Source organism: Epinephelus lanceolatus, chromosome 1 (assembly GCF_041903045.1).
Source record: "Epinephelus lanceolatus isolate andai-2023 chromosome 1, ASM4190304v1, whole genome shotgun sequence".
Taxonomy (NCBI): Eukaryota; Metazoa; Chordata; class Actinopteri; order Perciformes; family Serranidae; genus Epinephelus; species Epinephelus lanceolatus.
Genome location: NC_135734.1, coordinates 48,226,438 through 48,244,773, shown reverse-complemented (window position 1 = coordinate 48,244,773; position 18,336 = coordinate 48,226,438). Strand labels below are relative to the sequence as shown.

At 39.7% G+C, this 18,336-nt stretch overlaps 1 protein-coding gene across 6 annotated transcripts in view; it reads right to left on the bottom strand.

Moving 5' to 3' along the window:
- Positions 1-3,447: 3,447 nt before the first annotated feature.
- ripor3 (RIPOR family member 3) overlaps positions 3,448-18,336 on the bottom strand; it is an 83,235-nt gene continuing 68,346 nt past the window's right edge. For all 6 annotated transcript variants that reach the window (XM_078171526.1, XM_078171531.1, XM_078171525.1 and 3 more), the window contains 10 exons: positions 17,587-17,850; positions 17,356-17,501; positions 17,105-17,270; positions 16,839-16,968; positions 16,503-16,667; positions 16,113-16,277; positions 10,465-10,667; positions 8,184-8,267; positions 7,946-8,036; positions 3,448-7,850 (listed from right to left, as the gene is read on the bottom strand). In XM_078171526.1, coding sequence (XP_078027652.1) covers positions 7,750-7,850; positions 7,946-8,036; positions 8,184-8,267; positions 10,465-10,667; positions 16,113-16,277; positions 16,503-16,667; positions 16,839-16,968; positions 17,105-17,270; positions 17,356-17,501; positions 17,587-17,850 — 1,515 coding nt within the window. In that variant the 3' untranslated portion in view covers positions 3,448-7,749. The remainder of the gene's footprint in view (positions 7,851-7,945; positions 8,037-8,183; positions 8,268-10,464; positions 10,668-16,112; positions 16,278-16,502; positions 16,668-16,838; positions 16,969-17,104; positions 17,271-17,355; positions 17,502-17,586; positions 17,851-18,336) is intronic.

The following is an 18,336-nucleotide window of genomic DNA, read 5'->3' as shown; positions in this document are numbered from 1 at the left end:
CCAAAAAAATGATAAAGGTAAAGAATTCCAGGCCATATCATCCCTCCTGGTGTTATGACTGTGAGACAGGTATTAAATTGCATTACATGTGGTATTAAAAATGACTTCAAACATCTTACCTTGGTGTACTCCACAGAAACCCTGTCTAACATAAAGGTATAAAGTATAGTATAAATGTGGATAGCACAGTGTCAGCAGTAGCAGCTGAGCGCAGGTGTAAAGCAGATTAAAAAGTAATGGCGGATCAAACAAGTGTAAAACTGTAGACTAGAGCTGCATGTGGGTGTCAGATGATGATGATGCAATTGTAGTGCAAGCAGAGCTCACAACCTGCTCCCATTTCCCCACAGAGTTAAACATCATCATTCACTTCCTCCTAATTGATATTTCCACCCTCCTGTGGACCAGCTGAGAAAGTCTCCCATGTTTATAAAACAAGAGAATGATTTATTGCAGATACAGCGCTGGATATTACCATTGCTTCTTATGAGGAACTCAGAGCCAAGATAAACATTGTGCATCTGTGCACTACAATCATTTAGTAATTTATTAACTGTATTTTAAATGTATCCATGGCTGCTTTAATTTCTCAATGTGGCTATCTATATGCCAGAAATGCCTTTAAATTGTGACTCATTTATTCTTCTAATGGCATAAAATAAAATATTTCTTGAAAAATATTCAATTGTAAAGTTGATAAAGCTTTACAGATATGTAGAGATAAAAGCTTAGTGTCTCCTGGCCTAAATGAGAAAAGATTACTTCCATTTTTGAGATGTATCTTCACTTCATGTTGCAAAAATATTGTAGTATTTACTGGAGCTGTTCTGTCTCCACTGAAGGAAGAAATGATACTCAGCACAGTTAAATTACTGCACACAAAGAACAACTACTTTTAATGCTCTCAAAATATTGAAGTACTTTCTTGTAATTATTAACTGTAAAGGAGGGCACTATAAAATCTCAATAATACACATTTCTGTGAGCAATATACATCCAGTTACAATAATATTTAACTGTTAAAACCACAGGTGTCAGTACAAGCTGAGCATGTCAGAAATAACCCGAGGAAAAAAATACACTGAACTAGACTTTATTTTAATTTAAGTATAATTAATATAGCCTAGGCTACTCTTTAGCTATGTACGAAAAGTATACTGTTTTTTATGTACAACAATATACATCATGCCAATGGTATATCATTAGTGCTATTAAAAATATAACTAAATACAATTAAATGTACTTGGCTTTACCATTTTAAGACATCATGAAGATGTATGTAAATGCACTTTATTTAAAAAAGTATGTTAATCCAACTTTGTTTATATTGGAAGTATTTTTAATTATATTTTAAGTGCACTGTAAAGTCATTACAAAGTCAAGTAAATTATACCTAGTGCTATTAAAAATAGACTTAAAGACTTATGTATTATTTTTTATAATAATGCTGCATCTTATAAAATATACTTTAATCCAACAATCTGTTTTCAACACATTTTAGTTTAATATAAGTGCATATAATTTAATTTAAGTGCATTAATATTATCTGAAAACTGTAGCCTACTGAAATATACTTCAAGTAGCATTAATAATAAAAGGTGTATTTAAGTATTTTTAAGCACATCTGACTGCTGTCTCAAAATAGCACAGCCAAGTACACTTGTATTTTATTATATCTTTAATAGCACTAAGTACAATTTACTTGAGTTTGTAATGACTTTCCAGCACCCCTAAAATATAATTAAAAATACTTCCAGTATAAACAAAGTTGGATCAAAGTGCTTATTTCAGTCAGTATGCCCTCAATAACACCAATAATATATCATTAGTATATAAAGTACACTGTGACATAAAAATAAAGCTTTTATTGCATTAAATAAGTGCATAGGGAAGTGTACTTAGTATACTTATTAAATTAAGTGTAAGTCAGTATAGCCTAGATTTTTTTGTTTTTACTTTGGAAGTGTCAAGATTTGATTTTGACTTGACCCCTGTGTGACCCCGTATTTCATGATTGTGAATATGATTCGTTCTCTGGAGAGGTCACTCATACGTCTCGACCAATGAAAAGCCTAGATTATCCTTGTGGGCGGGGTTAACCTTTGCCTTTGGCAGTTGAAAACAAGTTGTATGCTAGCTAGCTAGCCGCCGCGACTTCGGAGTCCGGTTTCGGAAATATTCAGATTCTACTATGAAATACAAAGAAGGTAGAAACTGCGTTTATAATTAACATATCAAGGCATATATCTATAGTAAGATATTTAATTAAAATCCCGGTCGGAGGATGAAGAAGAAGGCAAAACCGTAACTTTATTAAGCTAGCAGGGAAAGGAACCGCCATTTTGACAGCCGTTAAATCGCCCAAACACAAGTTCGGCTGAGACACAAAGTAAAATGCCACCTGTTCTTCCATCATATTTCAGTCTCAAACTTCTAGTGACATCTTGCAGTGTGCATGGAGAGATTTTTGTAAAGCAAACTGGACTAAAACACGTCTCTGGGTCACCATTGAAGAACTGGACTTCACTGCCAGATTCACTGGAGTGAATCATCTTCATCTTCATCTTCAACTCCAAGCTAAACCGGCAGCGTTTCCCCAACAAGCCACCTCATGGTATGATAAAACTACTTTTATGTCCGCCGTGGCTGTTGAATGACAATAGATACATAATAAATATGATGCGCTCAGTTTTGATAGAGCATACGTTATAGCTATGTTGTTTGTCACCATGAGTTGGCTTTGCATTTAGAGTAAATTCAAAGGTCTCTGTTTGTGATATTGTTGTTAAGGTCTGGTTGGTTTTCATGTGTAGGCCACATCTCTGCCTATGATGTCCAGCCTGTGCTGATGATCTGGTAGAAATATTGTTAAAGAAACATTCAAGTTTCTTTTGTTTGTTTCTTGTTTTTTGTCTTACTAAGGCCTTTTCATATTTTTTTTTTTACAGTTTTCCCAAATGTTTTCTTTTCTATTGCTGTATTATCACTATTATTATTGTGTGTATTATCATGTTTTGTGTATTATTGTGTTGTGTGCAACCAGCCTGGGGCTCTCATATACTACAGGAATTCCTTCAAGTTAGCTAAACCATTGCACAAAAGGTATCATAAGCCTGAGTGCAAGCAAACAAATGGTTATCATAAAAACTGTAGTTCTTTGCCCTTGTAAAAACTTTCAATGCAGTAAATGCCTTAACATTTTACTTAACTAAGGGAACTTTCTCAGGCATTCTGTCCAACACTCTTAAGTAAGTCCCTCTGCTCAGTCTTCAGTGTCATACTTAAGGAGAAAACCTTAAAGTGTTTTGTGCAACTGGCAGGTCTTTAAAATTGTTAGTGATTACCCTACTTGTTTTATGATGTTATTGTAAGTGTTATTAATTGAAAACACAGGTGGCGTGAGGAATGTCAGACTGAAAGAACACATAACAAATCAACAACAACATATGCAAGTAACCACTTTGGTGTTTTTATCCCAAAACAACAGATAACATGTGTTTCTAGGTAAGGAGAATTCATCGCAGATGATAGACTAAACATATTAAAGCTTTGCATGAAACAAAAGAAAGGGGTTGCTTTAAAACTAGGTGCAGACATTCATGCTCCTCATAAATCCTAATGACTTTTGTGATCCCTTGACTTTCATCTAGCACCACCACAAGGTTCACATTTGTGGTTTTAAGTGAAATATCTTACATCCTGACTTCCTGTACCCTCCTGTTGTCTCTACTTTGTTCTTTTCCTCCAAATCTCCCTCAGCTCTACTTTCCTCTGTTACCTCTTTTTCTTGTCTTTTTCCTTCCATGCAACTTTGAAAACAGAAACACCCTGCTTTTGCAGCAGCAGCAGCAGCAGCAGCAGCTAGAAAACTAGTAAACAGAACTACTGTAGTCTCAGCTGGTGAGTTTGCCAGTATTACTCAACAAAAGCAAAGAATTTGCTTTGACTTAAATTCTGGGAAGTTTTACCAAGACATATCAATCCCAAAAAGATTAGGAAGCTAACATGGTAAAAAAAAGTACACAAACATGACTTTGACATGTTTTTCTTTTGATTGTCTATTCTTTATAGTTATTTGTCTTTACAAATCCAGAACCATCTGGTGCTGCAGGATGGGGCTAAAACAAACCAGGCAGAGCATTTTCAAACGCAAGGCCGAGCTCTGGTTCTTGTTTATGTTCTGAACATTTTCAAGGTTTTGTTTTAGAAGCTTATCTGCATCTGATTATCTTAAAAAAAAAGTGTCTTCCCTTGCTGTTGTATATTACAGCATCCCCTGTGAGTATAGGATTGGGAAAGACACGTTTTCCAACATGAGAGCTTTGGTATGCCGGGGATTTTGATCCCCTGATTTATGTCTTCGAATATTATGAAGATTAAATGATTAGATTTGAGCATTCTGGGTTTTCTAACACGTTTCATAAACCAAAAAACTTCCTAAACATGATGCAGAGGTGACCTGTATTGAGCTACGGTGGCTAAAGAAAAACCTCACATGACCCCAAAACCTTCTCTGCCAAGCACACAAAAAAGCTGACTCATGTCTTTTTCCCATGACACTTTTTGACCTCACAAACATTCCTTGAATTTCCCAGTCAGAGAGGTCCCAGGTCAGTTTAACCACAGCCAAATCTAGTCTGTGGGCAATGAAAGCATCCTCAGGTCAAGGCCCTTCCCAAACGACAGTTCACTTAAACAGCCAGCAGAGGGCAGCACCTGCCTCTGTTTCAGCAATGATGGGGTCATTCAGTCTGACAGTGGGGCCTCCAGCAACGTTAGAAACTAATAATTAATTGTCAAAGACGAGGAGGATTTAAGGAAATTTGGTAACACTGAATAAGGGTACAAAACACATGCTTTGGTTACTTAAGAAATTATAAAGTCACTAAAAGTTTATGTGATATGTCAACGCCTCATGGATTATTAGTGTTAACTCACAGTTACTTCATATATTAATTAATTTTCCACCTTATTAGCCAGATAACAGCTACGCAGAAATGCATTTGATCCGATTTTCTTAAAGCAGAATAGCATGTTAACCAGGTAACACATGAGTAATGATGATCTTCTCTTGTGAGAAGTGCACTGATAAAGCAGTAATGAACCTTAGAAAAAAAATCAGAGTAGAACAGACATTCCCATTCACATCACTTCTCCACCACTACTTCCAGTTACTGTCATCAGACAGGCACCACATAGTCCCACTGGCCCAGAAAAACACCTATAAGAAAGCCTCTAAAATACAAAAAATGGACACTGCACTTTAACACGTTTTATCAGTTAAATTTGTTTTAAATGTGTTTTGAATTTGGGTCTTGTATTGTTGAGCCTTGTCAAAGGAGAATTTCTGTCACTGTTGGGACAGACAATAAAGTCTATCTATTCTGTTCTATCATTGTAGCAGGATGGAAAGAGTGGCGGACATTTTTATGTGTATTATTGTTATTGCAATAGTTGTTTAACTTCTGTATCAACCAAGCAACTTGCAGCAAATTGCAAAGTCACCAAAATCAGATTGTGCAGTAACAAAGAAAAGAGCAGTGGAGTTTTCGTACGACGCATGGGGATGTGTCTGTTGTGAGGGAATTGCCGAAACCCGTTAAGAGTACCCTCCAGTACTTGCGTTGTAGCACATTACCGCTGGTACTGCCAATTATAAACACATCCAGTCACTTTGCAAAGATGTCAATACCTCTGATCACTTAAAAGGCAGCATCAGGCTAAAATGGAGCTCTCAAACTAGTGAGTGTGACACACTTTAGGGCCCCACTGACCTGCGTTGTCACGGTAACAACTAACACTGATTGCCATTTTCAGCTCCATTAGTCAAACAGCCATGGCAAACAGTTCAGTGTCATTTTTATTCATTTTATTTCTATTTGATGAACACTTCATGTGTCTAAGTTAAGGTCAGTGAGTCCTTCTGTTAGTTTAGACATGTCACCTGATTTGGCACCTGCTAAATGGTTATTGGTTTTACACATTTGTCTTTTATACTATACTCTTCGTCTTTCAACAACAAAAAATGTATAACAAAAATAAACTCATGAGGCTTGTCAATCTGACATAAACATGTAAAAATTTGTATTGGACTACCAGTTCGATTTAAACTGCTTCAGGTTCTGTTCTGGTTTCACAGGCTGATCAATCCATGGGTCTGACATGTCCTTTTTTGTGTAACTGGTAGAGGTGAAATGATTTGCCAAGTAATCGATCCACAGAAAATTAATCAACAGCTATGCTGATTAATGGAAATGCTAAGAATTTACAGCTTCCAGCTCCTTCAGATGTGAGGATTTGCTGTTTTCTCTATTGCATTGATGTAAAACAGAGAAAAAGTAGAATTAAAATATTGTGTTTTTGACTGCTGATCGAAATAAACAAGACATTGAAGACATTTCATAGACAAAGCAAATAATAAAATGATTATAATAATATAAAAGCAGATTGATATATAATTAAAATTAGAGGTAGTTTCATTTTCAGAATTACTGACTAGAATCCAGCTAATTTTGTGGCGTATTAATGAATCTATGAAGTAACATTAATTACTGAACAAATAAACCACTTAATGGTGAATAAAAGGAACTCATGACACATCTTTAATGTATTAAATCATTATGAGTCCTGCATCAGTTAAGCATGTGTTTCATACCCTTATTATGAAGTGTTGCTATTCTTTTTCAAGCACTGATGAGACTGGGAGTATGTTTTGGCCGTATTGCCTGCGTGCATTGCCTCAGCATTGTTGTCACCTTCTTCAGGCTAAATCATTGCAAATCATTGCACATATGAATCTCAAATGACAACACACTTTCATCAGCCCATAACATCCAGCAGTTGGCTGCACTCCGCTATCATCTGCAATGCAGGAAACTCACAAGTTTAGTAAATTTCGCCCCTCAAGAACGGATTTAGGAGAGCAGAGTAAAACCTCTTAAATGCTGTTTGGCTGCCTCTCAGACTTGTTTGTATCGTAATCCTCTAGTCCCTGGATGTCACACAAGTCCTGTTTCAGCAGCCATTTGTGTTCCTTCTATTCAGTTGATGAAAACAAGTAAAGTAAGTTCTGCCTCTATAAAAAAGTGACCTGCCACAGGTACATTTGTAGCTATTTGTTACCAGGGATTTATTTGGTCCCTTGGGGTTTAATGTTCACATGATAGTTTGGATTTTTGCTCATTGTGCCTCTTAATCACATACTTGTGATAAAATGTGAAGCAATAACACAATTCTCCTTATTTTTTTCAATAAAACAACAACAATATAGACCTTATTGAAAGTAAGTCCCAACACAGGAAAAGCAGATAATTTTACAGCTGCACGAGGCATCTTTGGTTAAATAGTGGTACTGCAATAGAGAACAGAACTCTGCATATTTGATCAAAATACATTCATGGTCCCAGTAAAGTCACTTCTCCGGTCACAGGATCACGGAAATTGGAGCTTTGGAGCAAAAACATGAGTGAATGATCAAGTGATTATCCAAAGGAAGCAAGAGTCATCATCTTTAGATCTTCCTCTGCACTCGTCCCTTTGGTGTTTGTCATGAAGGCACCACAGATTTCTTCAAACAAAAATCAGAATGTACAATCTCTGATCCTGGCATTCACCCCCAGCGCTGGCTCATAAACTTTATCCAACTCAGACTCAAACTCTGTTTAATGTTGTCTCTCACCCTGACTGTCAGGCTCATTGAGACACACACACTCTTCATGTTGCGGCCTATTTCAGGTCCAGACTTGTCTCCTATAGAAAGGTAATCTCAGTCTCTTGGTTCTGGTAAGCCTCCTCCTGCATCTCAGCGTACAGCTGGTCCATCCTCTGGAAGGCAAGATACCCCATTTTACCTGCAGATGAACAGACAGATAGTATAATGAAAAGTATATAATACAATAAAATACAAACAATGATCTATTGGATGAAGAATAACTGATGTGTCTACCAAAGGAGAGGACAGTTTCTCTGGCAGCGCTGAACAGATCTTCATCCGCTGATCTCCATAAATCTGCTATGTAGTCCACACTCTCTGTTGCCTGGCACACACACACACACACACACACACACACACACACACACACACACACGCTAGACAGTTGAAAATGTAGCACACAGTGCTGAAAATTGTATTTCTGTGCGTGTTTCTGTGTTTTCTGAGAGGTTGTGTAATGTGTGTTGCTCACCCTGAGGCATTTAAGAGCCAGACAGGAGCCTTGTTGGATCTGTACATCAGTGCTTTTCAAACTCTCTGTGTAGTAAACTACTGCCTGGAGGAGAAGGTTAACACACACAGAGACATTTCCTGTTTTGTTGGAGTAGTTGCATCATTGCATTTATTTCCACAAGGTAAACCAAGAGATGGAAGCTGTTATTTGCTTAGCAATAAAAAGACCAAGGGTCTAAAGCAGATACTCAACTTGCATCGCCCGGAGGCCACTTTTGCAAATTGACAGTCCTGCACGTATATGCAGGGACGTTTCTAGGATTTGAGGACATCTGGGGCTTAGCCTGGACATCTGTCAGGGGACCCGTGGGATCCTCCCCTGGCACTTTTTTGATAAACAGGCACTGATTTAATGCTTTTTATGCACTCTGGCACCTTAAGCTGCTTTCACAGTGCTGTGTGGTAACTTGCAGCCTCCAGTCATTTCAGTGAAGGAAGGTGGCAGAGAGGAAGCGTTTCTGAACATGGCAGTAGGGTTAAAATGCAGCTGCTGCCCATGTGAACTCACACAGATTTTGCTCTGCTGTGCACAGTTCACTGTGTTGAACTTCTGGTGGTAGCCGCCTGGCTTTGATCAAATAAGAGGGTGGGCATTACGAAAGCAGATAGATGACAAGATGGAGGAGCTGATAATGTTCAGGGCTTGACAGTGTGAGCGTTTCACTCACATTTGCGACTAAAAATAGATGTGTGCGAACTGTAAAAAATATTTAGGGGCACATGTGCGCATAAAAAAAATCAGCCGAAGCAGCCTATATTTTTGTCAATAAAAAAATATGATAATCTAACCGCAAATGTTGGAGGAACTCCAGCTGCCTTCCCTCTTCCCCGTGTGACACGTTTATGGGCGGTTTTCCAAGCCACTGTCGGCACAATGCGCTCTTGCACCGTGGTAGCACATACACAATGAATGGGTTTGTCGGCGGAGGTCTGCGCTTTGCGCGCTCTGTGTGAAAAGGGCTTAAGTCCCACTGTCGGCAGCGTGGAAATAAGTCAAAGTGTGGAGGAGATGGACCAGGTTAAGCAGCGGATCTCCGGGGAAGCCTGCTCCGTTCTCCCCGTAGTTCAAATAATTTCAACTCTGAGCACAGCGCTCGGGCAGAAAATCAGAACGGTGCATGACGCCAAGGGTAGTGGTGCCGCTTTGTCAGGCGTTGCTGCCCTCTCCATAGACAAACAATGGGACAGCCAGCGCAAAGCGGGACCGTTCGCCGCGGTACCGCTGCTGGGCAGGGTGGAAATAAAGCCCTTTTCACACAGAATGCGCAAAGTGCAGACCTCCGCTGACGAACCCATTCATTGTGTATGTGCTACCTTGGCGCAAGTGCGCACCGCTCTGCCGCCGAGCTGAGTGGCACGCGAGAGGGCGCATGTCGCGGTGTCTGCGCGCTGTGATGACACCTCGGTGCCACGCGTCCAATAGCAGAGATGAGCCTGAAGTAGACCCGGAAGTGGTCACCATGGAGCTGTAGCTCCTGAACGAGCCTGTACTCTCCCAAATCCTGTCCTCTGCACCCTACCCCGCGGTGGGCGCCACGAAAGCTCTGTGTGAAAGAGGCTTAAGTCCTCCAGAGTTTCAGAGGACCTGGAGAATGTTTTAGGATAGTAATAACATTATATAAGATAATGATATTGCAAAGATAATATATATGAGATAATAACATTAAAGACAAAATTAAATTGCAATACTTTTTCAAATCTTGATGATTTTACCTTTCTGTACATTTTGTATACAAATTCATTAAATAATTTTGCTTGTAAATGTCTATTTGCATCACGTTTATTACGGAAAACACATTATTTGATCAATTTACATTGTGCCCCTAAAGTTCTTTGTGCGCTCCTTACTTTTTCAACTTAGGAGCACATGTGCTCCTAAGTTGAAAAAGTTAGCGTCAAGCCCTGATGTTGGTGTGTGAATACCTGCAGTTGTTCAACACAGCGCTAGCAATTTATAAGGGCAACCTGAAGAAAAACTGGGCCTGCAATAACATTTCCACCAAACTTCAGATGACTGGTAAATTGCCCAAATATGTAGAAATATTTTGTAACTTCAGTGATTTCAATTGTCTTGCTACAGTATGCTGTTACTAACACAGTGGGGAACACTCTTGCAGGTAGGCGGTTGCCGTGTGGTGGTGTAAAGGCAGTTTAATGTAATTCCATTTAGTTTAAAGGCTTGCTAAGCATTGAGCATGACTATGGACTCTGAGTCTTATAGCTGGGACAGTTTGAAGTACCTTGCTCCTAAAGGCCTTGAAGCCCGCAGCTCTGCAGAGACAGTTGGCAGCAGCTTTGCAGACTTTGTGGTTGGAGTCGATCTGCAGGGCGGCCAGAGTCTGCAGCGTGCACCCCAGTGGGATTAGCTCCGCAATGCGGCGACCCCTCAGCTTATTTAAAGCCCGCCTCCTTTTCGGGCTCCTCAGCACAGAGAGGATGTACTCTGAAACACAATAGTGACTATAATCAGTGAATAATACACCATTTGTTTAGTTGAGAAAAAACACAAAGTTTGTTTAAGAGCTGTTTCGGAGATATGAATCAGATCACACAACCTTTATCAGCAGATGAACTTTGCCCAGTTTCAGATTTCAATTTTGTTTTGTGCACTTTAAGACTTCTCGTCAGTGATGTCATAAAAGCTGAAGGATTTGCATGATATTTGTTAACCATTGTGTGCTATTATAAGTAAATTTAGAAATATTCATTTTACATATACTCAGACATATCACGCTGAAAGCCTTGCAGAGGCAAATCCATTAAGATATATAATTATGTGTCATGTTAAACTGATTACACTGACTTCATTCTCACATACAGCACATTTTACTCACACTTACATTACCAGATAGACTTGTGGCTGTGCAGCCCATTAACATCTTTGATATGGTTTCCATGTAATAAGATTTTAAACATAATTGCATTTTTACATCTCAGAAAAGCAAATTAAATCTTATCTAATCTTGCTGGCACTCTTTGTCTTGCTTTGGCTGTAAACTCCACCCGCCTGGTGTTCAAAGTGAGTCAAAACAAATGCCAAGTTAATTTCAGACTTTAATTGTCTGGGCTCGAATTAAAGCACAGGAACACAGTGTTGTTGTTTCAGCAGTTTTATAAGTGTTGTGGTATGTAAACCAAATGTAGTTTAGAGATGTAATAAACAGCAGACATACTGCATACTGTAGCCGCATGAAGGAGGAGAGGAAGCAAGGGGAGGTGGAGGGAAGAGAAGAAGGAAGGAAGTATTTTTGTTTGTTCATGATTGATTAATAATGAATCATGTGGTGGATCGTTATTGATTCTTTAAGGAGAGCACACGCATACACACACACACACACGCACACAAACACACGCACATACATACACAGACACATCTACACGCCCAGTTTATTTGGTGTGACCGTTTTGGCAGTAATGTTGACAGATGGTCCAGATGACTTCAGTAAGCTGGAATTTCAGGAATGGTCTCAGATCCTAAAGCTCTCAAGTAGGAATACATACCCCACCATTCCTCGAATACACAACAGATACCACAGACAGACCCACATTTATACACAAACTTTGGACAGTTGTCATATGTGATAATAGCTGTCGAATGAACAAAAAAGATGGGTTTAGCTTTAAATAAATACTGTTGTGTACTGTTTAGTGTACCGCAGTGGTCTGTAGTCATTAAAGGCCTTGAAAACTTATCTTCTCAACCACCCTCTTCATGAAGGTGACGGAATTGATAATCTCATGTAAATAATTGAGCACCTCCTTGAATAATGTTTGTGTTGTTTTGAGTGTAACTCATTTACCAAAAAACCCCCCCAAACAAACAAAACACACACTGAGCAAGGTTAAAGATGGATTTGACTGATAGCATTATTATTATTTTAAATTTTCTATAGATAATGCAATAATATGGTTACTGTGAATTCTTTTTGCCACTATAATCATGTAGTGACACATGCCAGCCTTTGTCCTGATGAAGCAGATGAGCACAGTTTCATAAACTATATCTCAGGATTTTTAAAAAAAATGTTTTCTTATTTGGTCATGAATATTTGATGTTATAGGACAATATTTGTTTTTTATTTATTTAATGTTTATTTGTACAGGGACAAGTATACATAACAGCCACACACCACAGCATTTTATAGCCTGAGCTAGTTTGCAATGCCAAAGATCCAAAAGACTCAGCAACAAAAACACACGTGACAAGTGTAAAGTACACACAAGTGAAAGTACAGATAGAACAATAAAAGACACAAACTGCAATACATAATAAGCACCATAGAATAGGAAGCACCAAATTATTTATGACTGCAAAACTGATTCCTCTTCAAAAACTGTTTCAGTTTGAGTTTAAAGTGATGGAAATGAGGATCTAATTTGAGTTCTGCAGGTAAAGAATTCCACATGTTAATTCCACGGACAAAAAAAAAGGTCTAGTTTTCAGATCTACAATAAAATCAAGAGTGCAAATAAAAGCTTTCTACTGCTGCAATAGGACAAAATGACACAAATATATCTCTGCAGAGTTTGATAGCACATTGTTACTGATATTTGTAGGTCTATTATCTGTTTTAGTGCCTCTCAATCTGGTTATTTTTAACTACCCAGTACAGGTAGATGCTGATACAAAGGAGCAACTGTGATTATAAAGGGTAAACAAACCTCAGTCTCCAACTCAGTCTCAGACTCAAGACAAAAAGACAAATGAAAATACTGTATCACAATCTCTTATTTACGACGGTGGAATATCAACTATTCATAGGATATTTTTGTGGAAACTCTCTTCTGATTAGACAAATCACATGTCTCAGATGTGACTTGTTTATATCATTTAAACACCATTATGGTGCGAGAGGAAAGGAAGAGACAGGCAAACGGCAAAAATTTTACAATGAGAAAAGCTTTATCCATGTAATTTCTGTTGGTCACTGATGATTCTGTTAGAGGCAGTTAGTTTCAGTTGAAAATTTAGTTGCTGTAGTGATGACTACTGACACGGTTCTGTAGCGGTGTACGTGACATTGTTAGATCCTCCATTTTGTCTGATATGTTACAAAGCAAATATTAACGGGTAATTTTTATCTCCTCCTCAAATGCTCTTGCTGGACTATAATCTGTATCATCAACTATAGTGATTGTATTTTATGACTGTTGCTGCCCGTCTTTACTTTTGTGTGAGTTTAATGCTTAACGTGAGCAAATACAGCTGTCTGAGGTCACTCTTTCTGTCTCACTCTTTCTCTGGAGACCTAATGTTTGTTCACGGCTGATCTCATTTTTTTCTAGCATGTATCATTATAGAGTGACAGTATAACTACAGTAATTGTGTCCAATTGCACTGTAGTTTTTTTCTGATTTCCACTATCATTGAAATTAGGGCTGCAGCTAACAACAGTTTTTCAATTATTTGATTAATCCTTTTAAAAAAAGGCCATAAGTTTCACAGAGCATAAAACAGTGAGGTAAAACAGAGAAACGCAGCAAATCCAAGAGAATGTTTAATGTTTTTGAATGAAGAATGTATTAGAAGGGTTAATTACTTATTTAAAAAAAGGGTTAGCGATACTGTTTCAACAATTCATTTCAGCCCAAATCTCAAACTACTGTTGTAGTTCACCATTACTTCCATCAAAAACAGGCCAGCTCCTGTCTTCAGTCCTTTATTGCAGTGGTTCCCAACTGGTGGATCGCGGTCCAAAAGTGGGTCGTGGGTCCACTCTGAGTGGACCGCAAGTGACATGTCAAGTTTGCAGAAAAACCCCAAAACCTACGTTTTATTTTTGAAGTACGGTGAATTTCTGGCAAAGTTTTTATTTTAAAGTGCTGTTTCCTGTTGTTGAGTTAGTGAAAAACAGAAAGCTCATCGATAGAGACAGCAACAACATGGCCAAACCTATTTGTAACACTGAATATATTGAACTGTGTGGACCTTGAACTAATGACCAAGAAGAAATCTGGACTCTGTGGCTGGACCAGTTGGGAACCACTGCTTTATTGTATTGTACGAGTGCAGTGCCCATTCAAAACATGCCTGTTCGGATCAGGCCGAGTGCCTGGCCTGTAGTATTGCTGTTTGCAGCTTTCCCTAGAACCACTGAAACAAACAACTTCACACTCAACAAAATACTTGAGAGAATTGTTGCCAATCAGCTGACTACTCATCTTGCCACTAATAATCTTTTTGATAAATTTCAATCTGGTTTCCGATCCTGTCACTCCACCGAAACTGCCCTGACCAGAGTTGTTAATGATCTGTTGATCACAGCAGATACTGGGTCTGCTTCCATACTTTCAATGCTTGATTTAAGTGCGGCATTTGACACCGTAGATCACACTATCCTCTTACATAGGCTAGAGCTCTGCGTAGGAGTCCATGGGTCAGCACTTTCATGGTTCCTTATTTATCTGACAGAACCCAATGTGTTAACTTCAATAATTCTTTCTCCGAATGCTCCAATGTGAGCTCTGGTGTGCCCCAAGGTTCTGTCCTTGGCCCGCTTTTGTTTTGTATTTATTTGCTCCCTCTAGGAAGGATCATTTCAGAATGTGGCATCAAATATCAATGCTATGTGGATGATGTCCAGCTGTACATGCCACTACAGCCTGATGACCCCTCTCAGGCCCGTAATCTAGAGGCATGTGTATGTAAAATTAAACTCTGGATGAGTCAGAACCTTCTCATGTTAAATGCTGCCAAGACTGACCTAGTGGTGATCAAGCCCTCTAATTACAAGCAGTTGTGTCTAAATTTTTGTTGTAATGTTGATGGATGTATGATCATGAAGAGTTTGTGCATAAGAAATTTAGGAGTCACCTTTGACCATACTTTATCTTTTCAGCCTCATATCAGGGAGATCACCAAATCAACCTTTTTCCATCTCCGTAACATTGCTAAAATCCGCCCTGTTTTGTCTCGTCGTAATGCTGAAATCGTCCTCCATGCTCTTGTGTCTTCTAGATTAGATTATTGTAATGTTCTATTCTCTGGCCTCCCTGCATCTGCTACTCGTAGTCTTCAACTTGTGCAGAACGCTGCCGCTAGAATTTTGACCAGAACCAGTAAATACAGTCATATAACTCCTGTCTTAGCATCTCTGCACTGGTTGCCTGTCCAGGCCAGAGCTGATTTTAAGATCCTTCTTTTAACTTATAAGGCATTACATGGTCTGGCCCCATCCTACCTATCTGAATTACTCACACCCTATATTCCGCCTCGTCCCCTGCGCTCTTTGAACTCTCACCTTCTGGTCATTCCCTCAGTAAATAAAAAATCAATTGGTTGCAGGGCCTTTTCCTACCGTGCACCTTACTTATGGAATCGCCTCCCACTACATATTAAAGAATCCACTTCCATTGCCATTTTTAAAACACTTCTTAAAACACACCTTTTTACCCAGTGTTTTGTGTGTTTTTACCTTTTTAGCTGTCTGCTCTTTCCCTTGATCGTTTCTTATTGTAATTGATTCCGTAAAGTGTATTGAGACCATGTTTCTACCATGGTGATTTTACACTCTAAATAAACTGAACTGAACTGAACTGAACACTGCTTTTGGATCCTTCAATTCACCTGGGCCCCAAACGGCCATAGATTTATGTTGATATTTAGATATGAAAAATATTGAATTACTGCTACTCTAGCACATTGTACAGTGAGATAACAAACAAAAGGCCTCCAAAGCACCTAAAGTGCACTCACACACAGACAGGGACTCTTTGCTTTATAGTTAGATTGTGCTTTACATATAGTATTGTGCTTGCTGCATAGCTGTGCATCAGTGTGTTAGTGGAACTATCAGTGTTTTAGTGGAACTATTTTCTACCAGAGAAAGTTTCTCCAGATAACGGAGATGTAAAATTTTAGTCCAGAGTTTTAAAATGATAGATGTACCTTCTCTGGAGAGGCGTGAGATGTGCTCTCCCACCTCCTGGATGCTCCAGCGTTTCAGATACACTGACAGCTGGAAGAGGGTGACTCTCTCTGGGCTGCAGACCTGCCGAGGGCTGGGCACCACCCGACAGGCCATCTGCACCTGCTGCAGGAGCTGAGAAAACACTGCAGAGGAAAGAGAGAGAAAGGTTTTCAGCTCAGTCAGCATTGGAAAAGCAAATGAAAGCAACATTAAACCCTGATAGCCAACGAGATATGCTGACGACAAGTATGTACCCTCCTCCCATACAAAAACAAGCGAATAAATAAAAGGCGACACAATAAATAATCATCAAGAATCCAACAATGTGTGAAAGAAAGTTGGAATGAAGTGTGCATGTACTACGTCACCTTTTTCTGACTGGCCGGGCTGCTTCGCCTTCACCTTGTGGGTGTAACGTTTCCGTAATGACCTGGAGAAGCTATCAGAGAGGCAACAGAAAAGAGAGCTGCTGTCGTTGACACACTCCTCCCAGAACAACAGCACATCCCTTGTTCTCTGGGCCTTCGGCAGGACTGAAGGTGAAGAGGAGGAGAATCAAAGTCTTATATGCACCTTCATTTACCCATCTTTGAGAACCAGAAGATGCTGAACATGAACAAAACAGAGGACTTCCTCAATCATATGAATCAAAAGAATAAAATGAAGTCTCTAAAAGACAAAGATAAAACAGATCTTCCACTAACTGTCTCTAGCAGAGAGGCTGTCGTTTTTTTCCAGCAGCAGACAGCTGATTCTGTCCAAGACTTCAGCTTGGAGAGCCATTTCCTCCAGCAGGTCCCTCCTAGATGGGCTGAAATCGGTCGTTCTTATCATCTGAGAAAACGTGAACATTTGACAAGCAAGTTTTAGGTCGGGGGCAGCCAGATGAGGGGCAGCAAGACAGAAAAGATGTAAACACTGATCCAAAAACTTCATTAGTATGGACATAGCTCTTAGAAACAGTCTGTACCTGGAGCAGGATGCAGCATATATCCAGGTGAGTCTCGAGAGCCTGGTCAACACCAAAATCTCCAGAAGTCAGAGGGCTGATGACCAATTCCTCCTCAGAAGTCGATTGGCTGTTCTTGCAGAGTATGCCGGGACTCCTCAGAGCGCTCTGCTGCAAAGAACTGATGCTGATGGACGAGGACGAAAAGGAGAGATGAGTTGTTTCACATCAAGTCATTGCTGAGTGTTTGATCGATGGGTCTGTGAACTCACCCACTGTCCTTTAGTCTCAGGCTGCCCAAACAGGAAGTGTCATCGTCTATGTTGAAGTCATTTGACAGAAAGTCAAAGCTGCCGAGGACTTCCTCCACAGCCAGAGTTTCCTCTGATGACGAGCTTTTCAGCAGAGAGAGGTCGTTCTGTGGGTGAACACACGCATACATTCATAAAGATAAAGATCATTTACAGGTGTGTGTGTGTGTATGTATAAGTACACACAGATACCTTCAGTATAGTTGCCAGGTGCAGTATCTGGTGGTCCAGGGTTCTCAGCTCCTTCTCAGAGCAGCTCTGGTTCTGTAACATCTTCTCCAGCTCTGCGATCAGGGCTCCCAGTTTTACGGCCTGGGCCCTCCGCAGGGCACTGCTCACCACCGACCTCCCTGGAGTCGGAGCAGCAGCTGTGGCCGAGGAAGGGGTGACGTCTGCGGGCTGAGTCGGGGATGTAGGCGAGGGAGGGGCAGAATATGACTGAGATTCTGGAGAGTCCTGAAACAAAGATGGGAAATACTGGGTTTAAATTATGGAACTGAACATATGTTATATTGCTATGGTCTGAACACATGCTGTGTTTTTGCATCCTCAAATCCATTGTTGTCAATGTAGGCGGGCTCAAAAGCGAGAGCGATGCTGTCATGGCACGTAAGTGTACCAAGGTGCCTCTTTTCAGGGTGTGATGGCTGCACCCTGGGATAAACAAAGTTCCACCTTTGGAGCGCAGCAGCACACACTGCGTGTCATATGACGGGGAAAAAACAATCACAGCTTTCAGATATCTTTCCTTTTTTCAGTTAATATCAGTCTATGGTAAATATGGAGAAGTTCATCATTTTAGTTGCTGTATAAGCTGTATGAGGGAATTTCCTCAAGTTTGGCACAAACTTATACTTGGACTCAATGATGACTTAAATTTGGTGGTCAAAATTCAAGGTCACTGTAATCTTGCGTATGTTTTAGTCTTGTAAACACAATATC